The sequence below is a fragment of the Tasmannia lanceolata genome, unplaced genomic scaffold, assembly GCF_043159265.1.
Source record: "Tasmannia lanceolata isolate RefF3 unplaced genomic scaffold, GAP_Taslan_0.1 ptg000002l, whole genome shotgun sequence".
NCBI lineage: Eukaryota > Viridiplantae > Streptophyta > Magnoliopsida > Canellales > Winteraceae > Tasmannia > Tasmannia lanceolata.
In genome coordinates this window covers 29,966,867-29,987,825 of record NW_027518679.1, presented here as the reverse complement: position 1 = coordinate 29,987,825, position 20,959 = coordinate 29,966,867, and the positions used below count along the sequence as shown (strand labels likewise).

General features: G+C 38.1%; 1 protein-coding gene across 4 annotated transcripts; it reads left to right on the top strand.

Annotated features, from left to right (window-relative positions):
• Window positions 1-1,794: 1,794 nt before the first annotated feature.
• On the top strand, window positions 1,795-19,310 carry LOC143860133 (kinesin-like protein KIN-13A). Of its 4 annotated transcripts, none has more exons than XM_077370829.1 (14): window positions 1,795-2,007; window positions 2,154-2,225; window positions 2,879-3,144; window positions 3,854-4,075; window positions 4,783-4,968; window positions 9,224-9,328; window positions 11,710-11,787; window positions 12,262-12,343; window positions 12,916-13,078; window positions 15,416-15,745; window positions 16,238-16,456; window positions 16,549-17,140; window positions 17,258-17,323; window positions 18,768-19,310. In XM_077370829.1, the coding sequence occupies exons 3-14, from the start codon at window positions 2,932-2,934 to the stop codon at window positions 18,948-18,950; spliced, it is 2,439 nt and encodes an 812-aa protein (XP_077226944.1). In that variant the 5' UTR covers window positions 1,795-2,007; window positions 2,154-2,225; window positions 2,879-2,931; the 3' UTR covers window positions 18,951-19,310. The 4 variants fall into 4 exon arrangements, with proteins under 4 accessions (XP_077226944.1, XP_077226818.1, XP_077227005.1 ...); XM_077370703.1 differs by having other exon boundaries at window positions 2,115-2,225; XM_077370890.1 differs by lacking the exon at window positions 2,154-2,225.
• Window positions 19,311-20,959: the final 1,649 nt, after the last annotated feature.

Genomic DNA, 20,959 nt, shown 5'->3' with positions numbered 1-20,959 from the left:
TCAAGCTATAACAAAGTAGCATTGATTTCTTAAAAACCTACCTTATTTATTTTTTAAAAGAAGGACTTTCTCACGTGCTCATGTGCTCATGTCACGTGCTAAAAGCATACCTCCTAGTTTCTTCTTACCTTGAAAATGTTAGGTAGCTTGAGCCCACCACAACCACCTACCATACTAGGTGGATGGGACCCACCTTGACATTAGAAGGAACCATTACACGTGTCAACTTGCCTTTCAACTTTTACTGGGAAAATTTTTCCATAAAAATAGAATTCCAGGGTCTATTAAGTTTGCAATTTTGCTTGAAATAGGGAAATTCTTTGATTTTTTGGGAAAAAAAATCCATAAAAATGTGTTAACCCAACAGTGGAAAATTCATTTTCCAGGGAAAAACTTTCAATGAAAATCTTCCCTACCTCCAAACAGGCACTATTAAAAGCAAATAAAGGAAGTGATATATACTCGTCCCCTTTTCTTCCCCAATCCAACCTTCTCTAGTGTATTTATGACTACTTTTTTACACAGTAAATGGTTGCCCGGGGAAGAAAAGGGGGTGAATATCTATTTCCCGCAAGTAAATGGGTAATTTGAGTAAAAAAATAGCCAACTGTTCACATTCTGGTGGCCCCATTACATGAATAAATCCAAATCACTATAGTGGGCCCACCCTAGTGGTCGGTCGCGCTTATATTAATTACCTCGGCGTATACGCGTTAAGAATAGAAGAAACCGCTTTATTTACAAATTTCAAACGCATTTTAACTTTTGATCCTTCAAATGGTATTACACAAATGCCCCTCTCTTCTCTCTGGAACTACATTACACTACCCTCATCAGATAATTCAGTTTGGCCCTGTTAAATACGTGTGTGATGATAGGGACTGTTGTATTTTTCTTATCCAATGGTTAAGATTGATCGTACTTGTAGAGGCTTGTGATTGATCAGAGGATTGACGGTCTCGATCACTCTGACTAGGAAAAAAAGGCCCCAATGCTAAGGATGAGATTTTATACTGTAAGCCTGTATCGGACTTTTTTGTGGGATGATCCAAACCGTTCATTTGTTGGTCTACAACATAAATAGGTTGTACCCAAAAATCATTATGATAGGATGATCTTAACCCTTCCATCAATAGAGGTTGTACTGTACGGCCCACTTTATGGGATGATCAAAACTGTTCATTTGTCGGGCTACAACATAAATAGGTTGTGCCTCAAAAATCATTCCAATAGGATGATCCTAACCCTCAAATCTAGAGGTTTCCATAATTTGCAGCCCATCTATAGATCGAAGGGTTAGGATCATACCCTGGAAATAAATTTTTTTTTGAATGGTGCTGTAGAAATTACTTCTGCAGCAGAAACACAACCTATTTACATTGTAGCCCAACAAACGAACTGTTTGGATCATCCCATAAAGTAGGCCATACAGTACTTTTAAAAATATACTGGACTATAAAGGCTTAGTATAAAATCTCTAAGCAAGGATAATGTCATCATTCCATAGATTTTATATGGTGTAAGACCTTATAGTCTTGTATTTTTCAAAAAGTATCGTACGGGACCACTATAGGATGATCCAAACCGTCTATGTGATCGGTGGCGGAAGTAGGTTGTGCCCAAAAAATCATTTCCGTAGGATGATCCTAAAAATCTTCCTCATTCCATTCGAAGTCATGTTGGCAAGTTGTTTCGTTAATTGAGAGAAGTATAGGGGTATGATAGTCTTTTCAAGAGAGAAATACATACATTGATCGATGTATATGCTCCACAAATTATATTTTATCTTGGAGTACTCCCGCGTGCAGGCTCTGCCATCATCGCAAGAAATTACAAGAGGGAGAGGGAGAGGGAGAGAGAGATCGAAACCCTTTCCATTTATTCGAAATTAGGGTTTCCGTTCTCGATTTTCTCTCAGATCGGCTTTAGATTCTCTAAGAATCGAAGTCAGATCCCTGAATTTACTGTAATTTATCACCAGAAACGCTTCGTTTCGATCTGAATCTGGTCAGATTTTTCTTCTGTATTTTTCTTTTTCAATCTCTATTTTTCATTTTCCTCGCTTCAAATGGCTTTGAATTGTGTCGTTTTTCTCAAATTTTTGTCGAAGTTAGGGCTGGATTTGAATTGCATCGCTTGGATCGGATTTTCAGATGCGGCGATTTTGAATCTCGATTCACGAAGGAGACGTTCATGTTTTGCAAGATCTTTGAATTTTCGCCTCTGTATGAGTAATTCGATCACAATGCTTTGATTTTAGGGTCTTAATTCCTTGTTTCTTTTGGTTTGAGATATCTTCATTTTTATTTTTTTTGAATTATAGTTCGTTTACAATGCTTGTAGTGGATTTAGGGTTTTAATTCCTCGTTTGCTTCACAATGTGTGAGATTCTGTTTTTTTTTTTTTTTTTTTTTTTTGGAATTATAGATCCTTTACAATGCTTTTAGTGGATTTAGGTTTTTAATTCCTCATTTGCTTCACAATGTGTGAGATATCTTTTTTTGGAATTATAGTCAGTTTACAATGCTTTTAGTGGATTTAGGGTTTTAATTCCTCGTTTGCTTCACAATGTGTGAGATATTTTTTTATAAGGGGAACACATAAACGGATAAAACCCCCTCGCTTCTAACAGTTTCTGTGAGAATGGGTCACTGCTTGGTGATAAATTCACCCCTTTAACGTTTTTATTTGCCTTTAAAACTTAACGAATAACGTTAAAGGAGGGGATTTTATCCGTCAGAGGGGGAGAAAATATCATTCCCCATTTTTTAATTATAGTTCGTTCATTTACAATGCTTTTAGTTGATTTAGGGTTTTAATTCCTCGTTATCTTCACAATGTGTGAGATATCTTCTTTTTCTTTTCGTGTTTAATGCAGTTGTTTACTATAATTTCTGAAAATTGGCGCCGCAACGTCGATCCCAGCGCCACATGGGTGGCCAGATGCAGCAGAACAATGCTGCGGCTGCGGCGGCTCTGTACGATCACCCCGGAGGGGGTCCCATGCACAATGTGGGGCCCATGAGTGATGCCGGAGATGCAGTCATGGCCCGGTGGCTCCAATCCGCTGGGTTGCAACATCTTGCCTCTCCCTTGGCCGCTCCTGGAATCGACCATCGCCTCCTCCCCAATCTCCTCATGCAGGTATATAGAACACTCCTCTGATGCATAGAGCACTTCTCTTATGTTTATTTTCCTTTAATTCGTATTGTTACACAATGTGATAGGACTTGAAATTACCATTTGATTATTTAATTATTCTCTTCAGTGTCTTTTTCGGATGGAGGGCTGGTTTTGATAGAATTAGAAATTTGCAAGTATCTTTACTTTTTATTCAATTTCCAATCATTTTTTTATGTGTTTTCTGTAGGATCTGCACCCTCTATTCTTTTCTATTTCCACAGCAATGTTGCTACCCGTAACATCCTTTATTTTGGATCAATGTTATGTTTGTCCATGCTCTATTATAGACTCATTTGAATGTAATACTGGTTTTAAATGAACCAACACATTTAAACTTATTACTGTTTTTTAAGGGGACCCATCTGTGGACAGACAGACCATGTATGGGTCATGGTTGAAAATTCTAGCTAGTTGGGTGATACTAGCCCTTCCAACAATGGTGTCGAATGTGAACCATTGGCCGCCACATGAATTTCAATTATCCGTTTGCAAGTCATCCAACGAAAGCTAGCGTCGTCTTCCAAGATTTTTGGACATAAGCTATCCGTGATGTACCCCCATCCATTGATGCATATATCTCTATCTATATATATTTGTGATGTGTTTGCTTGCTTTGTCTTTCTTGCTGTTGATGGAATAATGAAATAGAATCATCTGGTGTTATTGGTAGGGTTATGGGGTGCAGTCTGCCGAGGAAAAGCAGAAACTTTTTAAATTATTGAGGAGCTTGAATTTGAATGGGGAGTCTAGCTCGGAACCATACACCCCAACTGCCCAAAGTTTGGGAGCAGCTGCTGTAGTGGATGGTTTCTACTCGCCTGAATTGAGAGGGGAATTTGGAGCTGGGCTTTTGGATCTTCATGCTATGGACGACACAGAGCTTCTTTCAGAGGTAATATTCTTTGCAATCCATGCCTTTACCTATGCAGTGATTCATTCTCTCCCCTTTTTTTTTCCAATCATCTACTTCAGTGTTGTAAAAAGAGCTGCTGTCTTGGACTCAGAATTAGGTCTAGTTACCAGTTTTGGCCATTTGTTTGCCAAAATTAGTGAGTGAGTAAAAAACTGCTTAAAATCGTCGAGTTGGGTCGATCACCTACTCATATTGTTTGTTTAATAATGTTTGATTAAATTACCATGAGGTATCCCTTAAATGATTGTTTTAATTGGGTCTGAGATACCAGCTCCCCTCTATGCTTTTTCTGATTCATATCCATGAAATTTTTTTGAGACCTCAGCTCCTAGAAAATATTGCCCGTTCTCCAATGTCTTTCATTTTGAACTATTTTAAAAGCTGAAACTCGAAAGGTTATGCCTGAAATAATGTAAATTTGCATTGTTTTAAACATTGTGTCCCCCTCCCTTCCTCTCAGAAGTCAGAACCGATTATTTCAGAAGGATACATTGGGAAAGGATTCTTTGTCTAGACTCTAGAATGCTTTTGGTGGTTCTATTTGATGTGTAAATATTTTTTGAGAATTAATATTGAGATCATTTGTTTTTTGAAAATAATTAATATTGAGATCATGATGGTAACCATAATATGTTACTTCGTCTGGAGATTTTGTTGACAATGTCATATACTTATTCTCTTGGCAGCATGTTATGTCAGAACCCTTTGAGCCATCTCCTTTCATGCCTCCTGTTACTAGGGGGTTTGATAATGACTTTGATGCAATGACTAGCAGGCAACAAAAAGGGCAAACTGATACCTCAATTAGAACATCAAATACTGAGAAAGAGAATAATGCGAAGGAGGGCAACCTGGCTAAGATAAAAGTTGTGGTATGTTGCTCCCTTTCTTTACTAACTACTCCGAGGGATTTGTTTTCTGGCCACAGTACATATTTTGAGCTTGAAAACATGATCACCATGCCGTCAAGTTGCTAATCTTTCCCAGATTCAATGCATATTTCATGAACTCTACTGATCAGCTATTGTTCTTTACTGGAAGATACCTTTTAACTATCTTTCACTCGATCCAACTTGTTGCTGATTTTGTATGTTTCTCTTGGGATTCAAGAATGCATGTCAAAGAGATCTTTATATTACTTCTTTGTTGAGTAAATTTTGATATCTTTGTGTATGCTGAAGTTTATACCTTCTGCATTTTATTATTTACTAATAATTTTGGTGCTTCCTACTGGATTTACATTTGAGCTTGATTGTGCCTTTTATAGATTCCTAAATTCCTAATCTAAATAATGCCTCTGTTACCTAATAATCTTTTTTTTTTTTTTTTTTTGAAAATGGTAGCCAATATCATTAAAAAGACCGAGGTGGTCATAGTACTTAAAGAAGAATAGAGAATACCAACTTTAACATAGTACACCATCAGGGCAATCAAGGGGGTAGACAGTCAAAAAGCGCAAGGGCCTCCTTGAGCACCCCCTCTCAAGCTAAGCTATCTGCCACCGAATTTGTGGAATGCCTAACGTGCTGAAATACTACCGAAATAGAGTTCACCCAATCAAACATCCCATCGAACCACCTATCAAACCTCCATGGCGGTTTATGAGAGCCTTGTAGCCAACGAATCACATTTGATGAATCTCCCTCTACCACGACATTATTAATACTATTCTTTATGGTGAGCTCCAAACCTTGATAAGCCGCACTCACCTCCTCTTCTGAAGCATCTGCCACCCCAATCAGGCCCAAAGAGCCTCTCCCAATTCATTTCTCAAAACACCACCAACACCTGCAGGGCCAGGATTTCCTAGGCTAGAACCATCAAAGTTGAGTTTAAAAGTGCTAGGGGGAGGTGGTTCCCATGCTTGAACCACATCTTGTTTTGCCTCGGAAGAAGTGCAAATAACCCTCCATCTCTCCCATAGATCACAGGCATAAACAGATCTAAATAAAGGAGTTGATTTTACCCAAAGAATCGTTTAAGCAACCACTTTAACAACAAATAGGAAGAATTCTTGGATTTTCCTTTAAATATCCTCGCATTTCGTTTCTTCTATATCACCCATAATGTAGCTAGAAAGGAAATGTTCCACAACACTTTACCTTTTTCCTTCCAAGAGTTCAACGGCCATCCAAAAGGGGCTCTAAAAGTGAGGCAGGAAAACCCAAGATATTCCATATCTACAAAGCAACTTATGCTAGATGTTCCTAGCAAACTTGCAATGACTGAATAAATGATTGATTGATTCCCTCGCCTCGATGCATAAAGGACAATGATCAACAATAACGAATTCCCTCTCCCTAAGGAAGTCCACTGTCTAAATTCTTTCCCCGAGTGCCACCCACCCAAAAGTGCACACCCTAGGAGGGGCCTGTATAGTCCATACTCTAGCAACCTTGGAGGACACTGGACTAGCCACTAGATGATGATAGAAAGATTTGACTGAGAATTTGCCCGAAGTATTCCAGATCCAAACTCTTCTGTCTTCCCTGTCATCTTTAATATATCCTCCTTCAAGCAACTCCAATAACCTTTCTACCGATGGGAGCTCACGATCAAAGAAGTTCCTTTTGAATCACATATTCCACACTACTCTTCCTTTTCTTCTTTCCATATTGTCCTTGACAAAGCTCTTCTGGGATATTGTTGATGAGAATAAGTCTTGGAATTCTACTTTAAGGGGTCTAGCCGAGCTCCAACAATCCTGCCAAATGAATTCTATCACCAGAGCACACCCTGAATTTAATTCTTGCTGCATAAAGGTCCCTGAACGTCAATGTGTCCCTCCATAATGTTCTACCTTGAAATCTGAAATTGTCATCAGATGTCCAATTCCCTGGCGTGGAACCGTACTTACTTTCGATGACCTGCACTCCTTCCATACTAAATCTCCACAACCATTTGCCTAACAGAGCGATATTGGTCTCCTTAATTCTCCTTATCTCAACCCTTCGCCCTTACTGCTTTTACAAACCTCTTCCCACTAGACCAAGGGTATACCATGCTTCCCCCCTCCCCCCCCCCAAAAAAAAAAAAAAACAAAAAACGAAGGAAGTGCTTTTCACCCCACTGACAGGGCATTTGAAGACTGACATTTGATACATGGGATATTGGCCATCACAGCTTTAATGAGATCAACTCTTTTCCCTCTAGACACCACATTTCTCTTCCAAGTATGCAGTCTTTTCTCCACCCTTTCCACAATGTGATCCCATTGGCATTTTCTAGTCTTTCGACCCAAGAGGGAGGCCGAGATATGACGTAGAGAGTTTGTCATTTCTATTACCCAAAATGCCAGCCGTTCCTTGGAGAATACTTGCCTTGATGTGAATACCATAAGCTTTGGACTTATGAAGTTGGTTCTTTGACCCGTTTTGGCTTCATAACACCTCATGATAGCTTTCAGATTCAGTACCTTCAATAGAATAGGGGGGCTAAACAACAGAGTATCATCTGCAAATTGGAGATGGGAGACTTCGACTGACTATTTGAAATCCTTTAACTAAACCACACGATTGTCTCTTCTCTAGCAATTTGCTGAGAATCTCTATCACAATGACAAATAGGAAGGGCATAGGAAGGGCGACGAAGGGCGACAAAGTGTCTCCTTGTCCAAGACCTCTCGAAGATTTGAAAAACCTTCGAATGATCCGTTTGACTAAGATTGAGAACCATGCTAATGATATGCACTTTGATATCCAAGATCTCCATCTTGGTCCAAAACCTATTCTGAACATAATATGATCTAAACACTTCCATTTAACCCGGTCAAAAATTTTCCATGTCCAGTTTACACAAGATACAACTTCAACCCACCTTATGGGTAATAGTCATCACTTCATTCGCTATCAGAGAGCAATCAAGAATCTACCTTTCACTAACAAAAGTGCTCTGACTATCAGAGATGATGGATGGGAGAACCTTTTTTTTAATATTTTTTTATGTGATGATTAAACGATTACTAGTAGATAACTAAAGTCAAACTGCTAGAGGTCGGATTCAAACTATAGATTCTTTGCGAAAGATAGGGATGTGGTTGGTTGATCATTGCACTTTGTTCATCGAAGATGGAGAATCAATTGACCATTTATTCATCCACTGTAAGTTTGCTAGAAAAGTATATGGAATGGCATCTTGTCTAGGTTTGGCATCTCTTGGGTATTTCCATCCAAGTTATCAAAGCTCATACTAGGGTGGTAGGCGGCCCCATAGAGGGAAAAGGGTAAAGTGTTATGGAACCTTTGCCTTTTAGCAGTTATATGGGTCCTTTGGAAAGAGAGAAACACTAGAACTTTTGGTGGAGTTGCAAAATCTCCACATTTCCTATACATCAAAGTAATAGCAATGGTTATTGCTTGGGTGAGATCTCTTCCTATGTTTTGTTTTGTTTTGGCTTATGATTTATGGGATGGGTGGAAGGTGGTGTGTGATAGCAGTGAAGGGCAGGATACCATCGTTCAGAATTGGGAGGCTCCTCCAAACGGCATTCTTAAGCTTAACTTTTGATGGCTCTAGTTTGGGAAACCCGGGGCCTTTGGGTATTGGTGGAGTATTGAGACATTCTATGGGAGAGGTTATATGGGTCCTTTCCGGCCCTATAGGGACTGCAGATGCTACTGAGGCGGAAGTTAGAGCTGTCCACCAAGGTCTAAAGTACCTAAACAAAGAATCAATGGACATATTGATTGTAGAAGGAGATTCCAAGAATGTCATTCGATGGCTAAGGAGGTCGGCAGTTCCCCCTTGGAGATTCGCTCCTTTTTTTGATGAAATTCAAGATCGGATAGGTGATTCATCAATCATATTCAATCACATAAGGCGATCAGCTAAGTATGAGGCAGATATTCTAGCACTTGGTGGTGTAAGGAGACCAGGGTTGGAGATGTTCGATTTCCTCCCCCCGTGATTGTATTGGTTCTTTTTCTTTCCTTTTCTTTTATATTTTTCGGATGTTGTACTTGTGGGTTTGACTGTCTTGGTCTGCTTTTTTCCTTGAATGAAATTGCAACCATTAAAAAAAAAAAAAGGAAAAATTAAAGTCAAACTGTTCATTATGTGACTGGTTGTGAATGGAACTGTGCATTGCGTGAGAAATGTTTCTTGATCTTGTTTCGGTATGCATGGTAGGTACGTAAGCGGCCTTTGAACAAAAAGGAGGTGGCTCGAAAAGAGGATGATATTGTAACAGTCTGTGATAATGCTTACTTAGCCGTTCACGAGCCCAAGCTAAAGGTTTGATCATCTCTCTGATGTACAGAATGTAATACCAGTTAATTTAAATCATCTCTTCTCCTCTGTTACTTAAAGAGAATCTGAATAATATTGTTAACTTTATAAGTGTTCTGCTAATCTGGTTCTTACATTTTTAATTGGAGATGGTTTGATTTTATGGAACCGTAGTTTTAATGGAATTACTTGAGGATTTTGGTTTTATTGGTATTTTTCAGAATTTTAATCTAGCTTCTGAAAATGATTTAATATGATGTGTGCCCTTATTAATACGCACACAATATACAAACACACATAACAACAGCTAAAGTTCTTGTAGTTTCCTACCTTGCTGCATGTGCACACTTGTGGTAGAGCACTGATGGAAGAAAACGGTCTATTTTTTCCTTGTAAATGATGAATATAATAAAGTATAGAACAAAATACAATATTTTCAGTAAATACCTACGGCATAGAGAAAAAATAGGACTTTCTTTCAAATGACCCCATTTTCCTTCCACATTAGAAGAAGCCTTCAAAAACCCTCTTGTGACAAGGAAGAAGACAAAACAAGAGGAGTTCAAACGAATCAAACTAGTTTGGACTAGTCAAGCAAATGCATGTACTTAGGAGTTAGGACATTAGTTGCATCAAAGAGGGAGATGACCATAATGAGGACAACATCGAAGACTTGCCCGTTTTTTATAATTGATATTGATATTTGACTTTAAGAATTGATATGATCTTGTGTCTATTATTTTTTTTTAAGATTATTATCCATTATGCATCGGTTTGCATGGGAAATAGATGACTAGTTTGTGACAAGTTTGTTAGCAACAATTTGTACTATGAGATAGTTAATTAATTAATTTGGATGAAAAATGAAAAAAATGTCTATTTTATTATTCTTTGATTTATTTAGGGTGATGATCGTGATTTGACGTAAAAAAGCATTAAAATCTGCCCACAATTCGCGTTAAAAGGGGGGCACATTATCCTGCGCCCGCACCCCCCCCCCCCCCCCCCCCGGTCTCTATTTATTTTGTAGTTTTTTTATATATGTGTGTGTGTGAGAGAATGACTCTTATTATTTACGATTTGACCCCATTACGATTTATGATTCGATCCCGATTTTCAAAACATTGATCTCAGATGTCCCTTTGCATATATTTCCATATGTTGTTGTAATTTTACAGGAGGTCTCTATTTATTTTTGTAGTTTTTTTATATATGTGTGTGTGTGAGAGAATGACTCTTATTATTTACGATTTGACCCCATTACGATTTATGATTCGATCCCAATTTTCAAAACATTGATCTCAGATGTCCCTTTGCATATATTTCCATATGTTGTGGTAATTTTATAGGATTTCCCTACAACATGATCTGAAAAAATGACAATACTCTTGAAAAAGCGTGCTTTGTTGACCCGTAGGACTGTATGGCTTCAAGGCACATGACCATACTGTTGAATAATGTATTAGGTTAGTTTAGACATTACTTGTATTAGTTAGGAGTATTGTAGTTATTGTATGTTGTTGCCCTAGTTTGGGCCTATATATACATCATATTCATGAGGAGCTCCCTAGTGGAGACTCTCCATCCTTCACTCCTCTTCTTCTTCCTCTCTTTAGGTTAGTTTAGACATTACTTGTATTAGCTAGGGGTATTGTAGTTATTGTATGTTGTTGCCCTAGTTTGGGCCTATATATACATCATATTCATGAGGAGCTCCCTAGTGGAGACTCTCCATCCTTCACTCCTCTTCTTCTTCCTCTCTTCAAACCCTAATCTCATTTCTAACACATACGACTCATGACATCATCCCTACAACATGATGGTGTCAATGGAGAAGGAAATAGGGTTTTTGGGATAGGTTGGAATATTAACATGACTCCTCTCTCTAAGACAATTTTCTTTAGTGTTAAAATATTGATAATTACAAGTGTGCCCTTATGACTCATAATTACAGTTATACCCTTCAACAATTAGGACAATAATTGTCCCCATAGCTGAAAATAAGAAAAAAATGTATGATTTAATGTTTTTGTACTTGGTAATTTTTTTAATTTTTTTAATTTTTTGTATTTAATACGTCGAGCTTCTCAACACACATTCTTGTTGAAACGATATTAACTCTACAAATCTGTGCTTGTAAACTATGCTTTACTGATTCTAACCGGTCCCTGCATTATAGCCAATATCATGGCCGTTGCGTTTGGATTATGCAAATTTGTTCCGATTATTTATTGCTGATTCTGAACTTAACATTTACATGCAAACAATGCGTGTCATGTCTAGGAAATGGAATTGATGATCTATTATATGGAAATATGTCTTTCATTTGCCCTGTCATAATTAATATCGGGAAACTGATTGTTAGTATTGATGTATTGATGTGGAAGGTGGACTTGACTGCGTATGTGGAGAAGCATGAATTTTGTTTCGATGCTGTTCTGAATGAGCATGTTACGAATGATGAGGTAACACTTCTATTTTCATGGTGATTTGCATCTTGCTTAGGCCTATTGTTTTGATATACTTTGGGGTCTGATGCTCGAAGTTATGTTTTGCTTTGTTTAAAGAATAATGATATGGAAACCGAATTGGAGACATAGAGTGAAACTGAACAAATAGCCTCTTAACACATTAGCAATCTTTACCTTGGTTTTTGGGTTTTTTCCTCATGAAAATGGCAAAACTACCCCTCCCATGCCATGATGTGGCATGTGGGGATTTGTTAGGTTCCACTTGGTCTCCATAGCAGCACTCGTGTTTAAATGTTTGTCTATGCTGACCTTGTATGGTGAATTTCTGTTGACTTCTGTGTTGGTCATTTGATTGACTTAGTTTGTTTGTTGTATACTATAGTTGATAGCAAGTTTTAAAATCTTAGTTCCCTTGATATTGTTTGATATTTAAGTTTTTATTGCTTCGTGATATATTTATTTGAGCAGGTTTATCGTGTTACTGTGGAGCCGATTATTCCTACCATTTTCCAGCGAACAAAAGCAACATGCTTTGCATATGGTCAAACAGGTGTGTAGAGATTTAGATATTCCTGCTGTATTGTATGCCAGTATCAATCAGTGTTTCACTTAAAGTCTGATATTAATTAACCGGAAAGTGATGGAAGACACTACTAGTGGTTTTGCAGTCATCGTAGCTTTTGAGAAATTAAAAATATCAAGTATGTGTTTTGGGCTTTGGACTCCTTAAAATGAAGCCCTTGAATCAAGCTGAACATCGACAAATTTTCACTTGCTAAACTCTCCTTCGCAATATTGCCTTGAAGATATTCTGTACTAATATTGTTACTACATTGTCTAATGGTCCTGATTTTGCTAAAAGTGCTTAAAGTAGGTCTTGCCTAACGATGACCTCCTTAATTTGCTAGGAAGTTAAACTTTTTCCGTCTTTAAGTAACTTAGTATGTTTGCCACATGAAAACTGTAGAATCTCGTTCTCTGCCTATTTTAATATTTCTTTATGGTGTACAACTTTATTTTTTTGAGATGTTGTTTTCCATTCATGTTGGGCTGTTTCTTATCCTGAAACTGAGCTGTTTGAAATGAGAATAATTGAAGTATCAGCGTTGATTCGGTTTTCAGGTAGTGGTAAGACATTCACCATGCAACCTTTACCACTCAAAGCTGTGGAAGACATTGTTAGGTTATTGCGTCATCCGACCTACCGTAACCAGAGATTTAAGTTATGGCTTAGCTATTTTGAGATATATGGTGGCAAGCTCTATGATCTTCTCAGTGATAGAAGGTCTGTATGCCTCCACCTTTGTCTCTGTTGCTTCTTGTTCTCTGATGGAATGTATGATGCTTTTAACTGATTATTGGTGTAATCTTCGGAGTAAAAACCATTTTAAGTTCTGTCCTTTTTTATGCTTTTGTTGGTGCAATTATACGTGTTTGCCTGTATACATCTAAAATCTTTGTCTGTTTCGAGTCTACCTCTTGCAAATTCGGCTATACCTGGCCACTGCCTCCAATTATTGCAATTCAGTTTCTTTGCCTTTAAATGTTCTTTTCCACCTTGTTGTGGGAGTTTTATGGCATTGTCAAACACATGCAAGGAAGGGCGTGATGCTCGACCATGATGTCCTATTTTTATTGGCTAGAGCTGAACTTATCTTTTTATATAATAATTTGACATACGGGGCTTTTGGTAAATCATTGCATAATACGTAGAATCTTGCTCACCTCTTCGTATTAGAATTGTTACTCGGGAATCAAATTTATCTCTTAATTTTTTTTTTTCTTTTCAATGCTCATTACTTTGTCTTCCAATGTTCATGTTGTTGAGCTTTCTCATTGGTTTTGATCAGACGGAAATCATTTGTTCACTAGAAAAACTTGTGCAATTAATTAATCTTATGCAATTAAGAAAATCTTGTAAAATTTCAGATAAAGTAAAATATAAAGATGTTGTCGGACTGATGTTGCTGATTAAGTAATGCAGTCGCGTTAATTTTAGTTCCCATCATATTGAAACATCCTCAATTTAGCAATTTGTGGGAGAAGTGATACTTAAGACTTAGCATAGCATCTGCTTGTGCTCTTAAAAAAGGTTTTTTTGAACTCCCTTGGAACCGTCTGTCTGGAAGAAAATAAGTTCAGATGAACATATCCAATATGCCCATGTTCAGTGGATGGTGATATCTTTTTTTTTATATATTGATTATCTAGCAATGACTTAATTGCTTTGAGGATAAAACAAATTGAATGGATACTGGTCATGGTTGTTGGATCCAAACTGTAATCAAGGTTTTAAATTTCTGTTTTTGTCACCATGAAAACAGAAATGTTACGGTTTCAGTTGGAAGTTTGTGTCAAAATCCTGTACAATCTCCATGTATGAATATATATGCAAATGATAGAATTTTAAGGTGAAACTTTAGGAAATCTTAGGATAAACACAAATACAAACTTAGAAACCATCACATAAGCAAGACAACCATCGGTAATGGTTTAGCAACATCGAACACCTAGTGACATGTAAATATTTATATATAATACACACACTACATTTTATATGGTGTGACTTTTTTTGCCGACCCCAACTAGTTTGGGACAAAGGCTTTGTTGAGTTGTTGAGATGCAGTTCATACAAATATAATTATGTAACACATACTAATGTAATCTACCACTAATACGCTTACGGTTTAAGTTTCGGTATATGTTTTGGATTTGGCATGTGTTTTGGTGTGGATGACAACGGAAACATTTTGGTTGTTTCATGTTGGTTTCCGTGGAAATTTAAAACCATGACGGTAACAATGATTGAGTGTGACGTTATCAATCAATCTTTATACGTCAGCTGTGGGATGTAAAAATGCATCGGTAGGGGAGCATTCCGCTTAGATGGAAGCTCCCGCGCGAGCAGGTGTGGTCGATGTATTCTTTATCTCTTTTGCTGCATGTTTTTTACATCTTTTGTGCATACTGTTTATGATTCTCCTGATCAGATTTATTTGTGGAGTTGGTTGTTCTTGTGATTACATTACTGGGTCCACCATTGGTCAAATAATGATGATGTCTTTTGATCCATTTTTATAAGATACTTTATTTTTTTGTAACAAGGTATTCCAATTTCTATTTGAAGCATTAAGAAGATGCACTTACAAAAAAGAAGAACTGTTTAGAGGCATATATTTGTGACTCCTGATCTTATTTTTGATTCATACCTTAAGGTAGTCTTATTACAGTTCTTTTTAAGTTTTTGCATATGGTGACCTGTGTGTGGCTTTTTAACTCTGCTCAATGCTTTAGCCTGGCTCCTTTTTTGCATTTCTTTTATTTTTTTCTGTAATATTGTCGCGACCGTGTGTATTTGTCTGAGTGCTTGTGTTTATGTGCACATGTGAGTGCGGATACTTGCGCGCGTGCGTGCGCGCTTTCTCTATAAAATTTGTCTCATGTGTCTGTGTATTGAAACCCATGTATGTATTGTATAACTGGACGAATGTGTTTGTGTATGTGTATGTGTACGATATGCATGCATCAGCATTTATTTACTTTTTAAATGCCTGCAGATAGATTTTGAGAGTTCATGTTGGCAATTGAAGTATGTTAACTGCTTTTTAATCTTCTTCATCAGGAAGCTGTGCATGAGGGAAGATGGTCGGCAACAGGTTTGCATTGTTGGTTTGCAGGAATTTGAGGTCTCGGATGTACAAATTGTTAAAGAGTTTATTGAGAAGGGAAATGCAGCACGAAGCACAGGCTCTACTGGCGCTAATGAGGAATCCTCAAGATCTCATGCTATTTTACAGCTTGCCATCAAGAAGCAAAGTGAGGTAATTGAATCCAAAAGGCACAATGATGGAAATGAATCCAAAGCTGGAAAGGTTATTGGGAAGATTTCTTTTATTGATCTTGCTGGTAGTGAACGTGGTGCTGACACTACTGATAATGACCGGCAGACACGGTTTGCTTTTTTCCTTAACATTTTCATTTTTATTCTGTATTTTATGTTTTTTTGTGTTGATATATGATAGAATGAAGGGTGCCCTTGCAAAAACCGACTTCAAGGGCGTCCTCATTGGTCAAATTCAGCAAAGTGTGTTTATGATGGCGCCGAAAAATGTGGAAGGCGCCTTAAAAATGGAACGGCTTTGACTTTTGCTGAAATTAACCAATGGGGGCGCCCTTGAAGCTAGTCAAACCGTCAAACTATTTGCTAGTTGCATACTTGTGTTGATGTAGGGTGTTCTGTAGACAGTTGTGTTTCAACTGTGATGTGATCCGAGTAATGATCCCACGGTCGGATCACATCAAAGTGTCAAACTGTTATTGTTTGTGTTGGAAGAAATGGGCATGCTTGTCAAGGACAACTGAGTTATATATTGAGCTACGAGTGAGGTTTTTTTCTTTTTCTTTTTTTGTGGTTAAAGCATATCTTTTTACATTCTCATCGCAGAATTGAGGGAGCAGAGATCAACAAGAGTCTTTTGGCACTAAAAGAGTGTATCCGCGCTCTTGACAACGATCAGATTCATATCCCATTTCGCGGAAGCAAACTCACAGAGGTGCTTCGTGATTCTTTTGTCGGCAACTCGAGGACTGTTATGATTTCTTGCATTTCTCCAAATGCAGGTTCTTGTGAACATACACTTAATACTTTGAGATATGCTGATAGGTATGATGACTCGCATTTTGAATGTAAAATAACTTGAATATCTTTACAGTGACAAGGTATAACCCGTACATGATATCTGTTGATGTGAACAGGGTTAAAAGCCTCTCAAAAAGTGGTACCGCTAAAAAGGATCAGGTCCCAAGTCTTGCTGGCAAGGAATCTTCATCAACATCATTGTTTCCTGTTTCTGTTGAGTCAGAGGATCTTTATGACCAAAATCAAGAGATGAATGGGACTGACATGGGCAGGAAGGTCTTAGAAATTTTTTCTCACAACTCTACTTCCGATTTTGATAGAAGTTCTTCCAACTTGCCATCAAATTACCCCTACAATGGAAGGGAGGAAAGTGGGTTGGCTTCTGCTTCTCACGACAGGGAGAGGATCAATATCAAAAGTAGTTTTGCTGGTTCAACAAGCAACAAAATATATTCCTCTGTCCAAAGCTCGGTTGATACATTAGAAGATGAGAAAGTGCAAAAAGTGTCCCCTCCTCGTAGAAAAGTTAATAAGGAAGATAAAGCCGATAAACAAAGCAACTGGCCTAAAAAAAATGGTGGATCCGACTTACCCACCACCAGCAACAAGCTGCAGCAAATGCACGATTCTAATTTAAACAATGTTCCATCAAGACAACAAGAACATGAACCTCCATGTCACGATGGAGATATCAGTGCGATACTTGAGGTATGTTTGATTAGATAAGATCACTCCAAGATTCTTTTTTTTTACTTTGCCAATAGCATCCAGTTATCATAGCCTCCCTTCTTCTTCTTTTTTTCCATTCTGTCTTTGCATGTGTAGGAAGAAGAGGCTCTAATTTCAGCTCATAGAAAAGAAATTGAAGATACAATGGAGATTGTGCGCGACGTAAGTGTCTTTCATCGGTTACCTTTATTTACTGTTTGTGTATCTCTTTATTACCAATGCTCAGTATCACTTTTGAGACCAGAAACATTTATTAGTGATTCTCCTTGAGCTTTTATCATCCCATTGCTTGCTGAAAGTTTCCCTACTGATATATTTGTTGAGGCTTGAATTCTTTTAGTGATTTCCATTTCGGATACTCTGTTTACTACCCAAGTGGCATTTCTACTATCTGCAGTGTTCAACACACTTCCTACCAAAAAAAATGTTCCACAGATTGCAGTAGCATGGAAATGGATTTGATTTGATTTTATTTTTTAATTTGGAGGATCTTATTTCATTTTGAAGGATGTTTGTTACTTTGTTTTTTCCTTCATTACATATATTTATGTTCGACACACATAAGTATTTAACAGGTCATGTGTTGAACTTTGTATTCTTTGGCTTTGATTACAAAACACTTGAAGAGACTATGTTCTGATAAGATGTAACGAGCTTTACTTATTTGAACTTGTTCACGGAAAGCCATTTCGCGCTCAACTTTTGCATGTGAGCTTGCCCAATTTTGACTTCTTGAGGGTACGATAAGCTTACTGGCTAATTCTTCCGTAAAGATGCAGAGTCCTACCAACAATGCCAAAAGTTCCACTTTGTTTGCATCTGTTCAACCTGCTTGGCCTGAGTATGTCTTGATTATCTCTTCTTCTGAATTCCTAAACAACCCATCTAGGCCAGCGGAATCCAGGTTCCCTCTAAAGCTTCCATCATAATCAAGTTTTAGTGTGTTAGGAGGCGGCATTGTCCATCTAGGGGCTCCTATCAATCTTGTTCGTTTGTTGAAATTTTTTTCGATCCATTTCCTAAGAATATCACTCGTGTGGTAGCCCCAAAAAGGATCCCTAGAGACAGCCCTTCTAACTAGAGATATTAAAATCAGTTCTGATTTTTCCTATGGGCCTCTTCTTGCTGTTAAATGCTGAGTGATTGAACTACTTACTAATTTGCGTGGAAATCATTTGTTGATAATTAGAACAAGATACAATTCATGCAATAGACCTCAAAGGGAGTCTTTGGAACTGCCTTACTGGAACCGTTTAAGAATGTACACAGCAATCTTAAGGACCTCAATTGTCCATTATTAAATCTCAGTGCCTCATTTGTATGTTGGTTCTTACCTTTAAAAACAATCATATGTTGGTTCTTGAAATGAAAAGGCTATAATACTTTTTTCCTGATGTTTGCACCCTTGCATCTAGGTCTCCTGGCCCTGATACCTACACAAATTAGTTCTGAATTAATGCATGTAACTAAGCTAGCCTTGTTGAGATTCATAGGATGAAGAGTAGGAAGTGGTTCTCTTGCCTTTGTTCTCCTACTCTGTGAGATGGTTAGTCTTGGATTCTTATTTCCTTGGCACTTAATATTTATGCCAATTGTATTGCAACAGGAAATGAAGCTTTTGGCAGAAGTGGACCAACCAGGTAGCCTCATAGACAACTATGTAACCCAGTTGAGTTTTGTGCTCTCACGCAAGGCAGCTGGTTTGGTTAGCCTTCAGGCCCGCTTGGCCAGGTTCCAGCACCGTCTAAAGGAACAGGAGATACTCAGCCGCAAAAAGGTTCCTCGTTAGTCGTCGGTTGTGGTTTTGGTGGTTCTCTGTTTGTAATGTTTTAATTTTTCATGTATGATTTGGCCATATTGTCATGTCATTGTTATGATTTTTCATCCTTTATATATACATTTGCACTCCCGCAGTGGAGATTTACATAGACCACTGGAGGTGTTCTCTCTCTATTGCTCATCGATGGCTCCACATTGTAGCAGAAAGTGAGGAGGGTTGGTTTTGTTGTGATGAAAGGACTGCGGCGGACACCAATATAGAGCTGTAATTGCTGTTATCAAAGTTCATATGTTTTGAAGGTTAAATTACCAATGATACAATGTTCCATAAGAAGCTTAAATGATACATTGCAGGGTTTATTTTCTGTTATTTCAAATATCATTAGGACCTTCTGATGTGGGTTATGTGGGAACAGTGAACAGAAAGGTGCACAGGTTTATCAGATGATGACGATGTTTTGATCTGTTTGGAGACCGCAGAATTTTTTTTGATTCGCTTGCAAATGAAGACTGCAAATTCTGAGAAATATTGTCGATAAATATTAATGCAAGGAGAGGAACGCTACAACTTTGGTAGAATGCTCTTGATGCAAGTTGCTTTGGATTTTGAAACTACCACTTTACAGGTATGCTATGTCGGCGTGCAAATTCTGAGAAATGATAATGCTTGCAGGGAACTCTAAGGGCTTGTTTGGCAACCATGAAAAATTATTTCATAGAATATTTGTTGGGGCCATTTGTGAGAGGGGCCGGAGAAGAGGAGATATGATAAAAGCGAGTGACGAGAGAGCATGAGAAGTCGCTAAAAAGAGAGGGAAATCACGCTGCTTTGATGGAAAATTTCCTCCCAATTTTCAGCCCTCTCCTGCCTCTTCAGTACTCCCTCTCAATTCTGTCTCTCCACTCTTCCTATCCCTATATCACACTTCTCACCCATGATTTTTTTTTTAATCACTCATTACTTTCATCGCAGATTTAGGTAGTTCAACTGGCTGTGTTCTGCAACCATTCTCTGTTTTTATTTGGGGACGATCCTATTAGGCAAGGAAACCCATTTTGCATGTATTTTCTAGACCCCAAGGTTTTGATTTGGGTGACTCTTGTTTCTCCCGTTCCCTGCCAGTTTCATCCCCTCTTCCAGCTGGAGAATAAGAATGGTTATATTAGAACAATGCTTTTCATCTCGATGGAGATTGCTTTACTGGAAATCTACTTTCTTTGCAGCATGAGGAAATGCTTACAAGACCATTGAGCTCGAGGCTCAATCCCACCACTCTAAGAATCTTGATGAGTAACAAGTTAACAACACAAAGTCAGTTTGGTTGCACATTTCATGGGGTTTACAAGGTGTTTTAACCTGTTTTGGAGTTCCCACATCTTCTTCTTCTCTCTGTTTTATTGCAAGTGGCATACCAGCAAACTAAAAAGTGAATTTTTGATAGTAGAGTTATCAGATTTATGCCTTTTCTCACTTTCACCAAATACCACTCCTCACTACTGAGGAGACTACTTAGCTTATCTCCTTCCTGTTGAATACTTAGAGTTTTAATTAACCACTACTGTACAAGGTAACTACTTGCGAGATTTTTTATTTCTGGAAAGGAGAACAATCCTGGGGCAGACTGCAAAATATTATAAATCATGAAAAACAGAAGAGGCCTAGCCACGCTGTCTACATAATAACATAGAGGATGACTAAACGGCCAAAAAAACAGCATAAGGACCAAAACCCACATGTAAAAAGCGCACCTAGCCTCTTCTAGCTTTATGAGGCATTCTCTCCAAAATCTGAAGATTCCATCAGCTTTGGAAGAACAAGCTTCATTTGCAAGATCATCCGTCAAGGAGTTCCCTCTCTGAATTGATGAAGGATAACTAGAAGATTCAGAATCTCATGCCAATGGTAACAGATCGACCATGGGGCCGACTCCTTTGTTAGATCCACAAACACCTTGCTGTCCACCCTATCCAGCCATGACCCACTAAGACTCCAACCTCACTTCGCCATTGGTTCTCGAA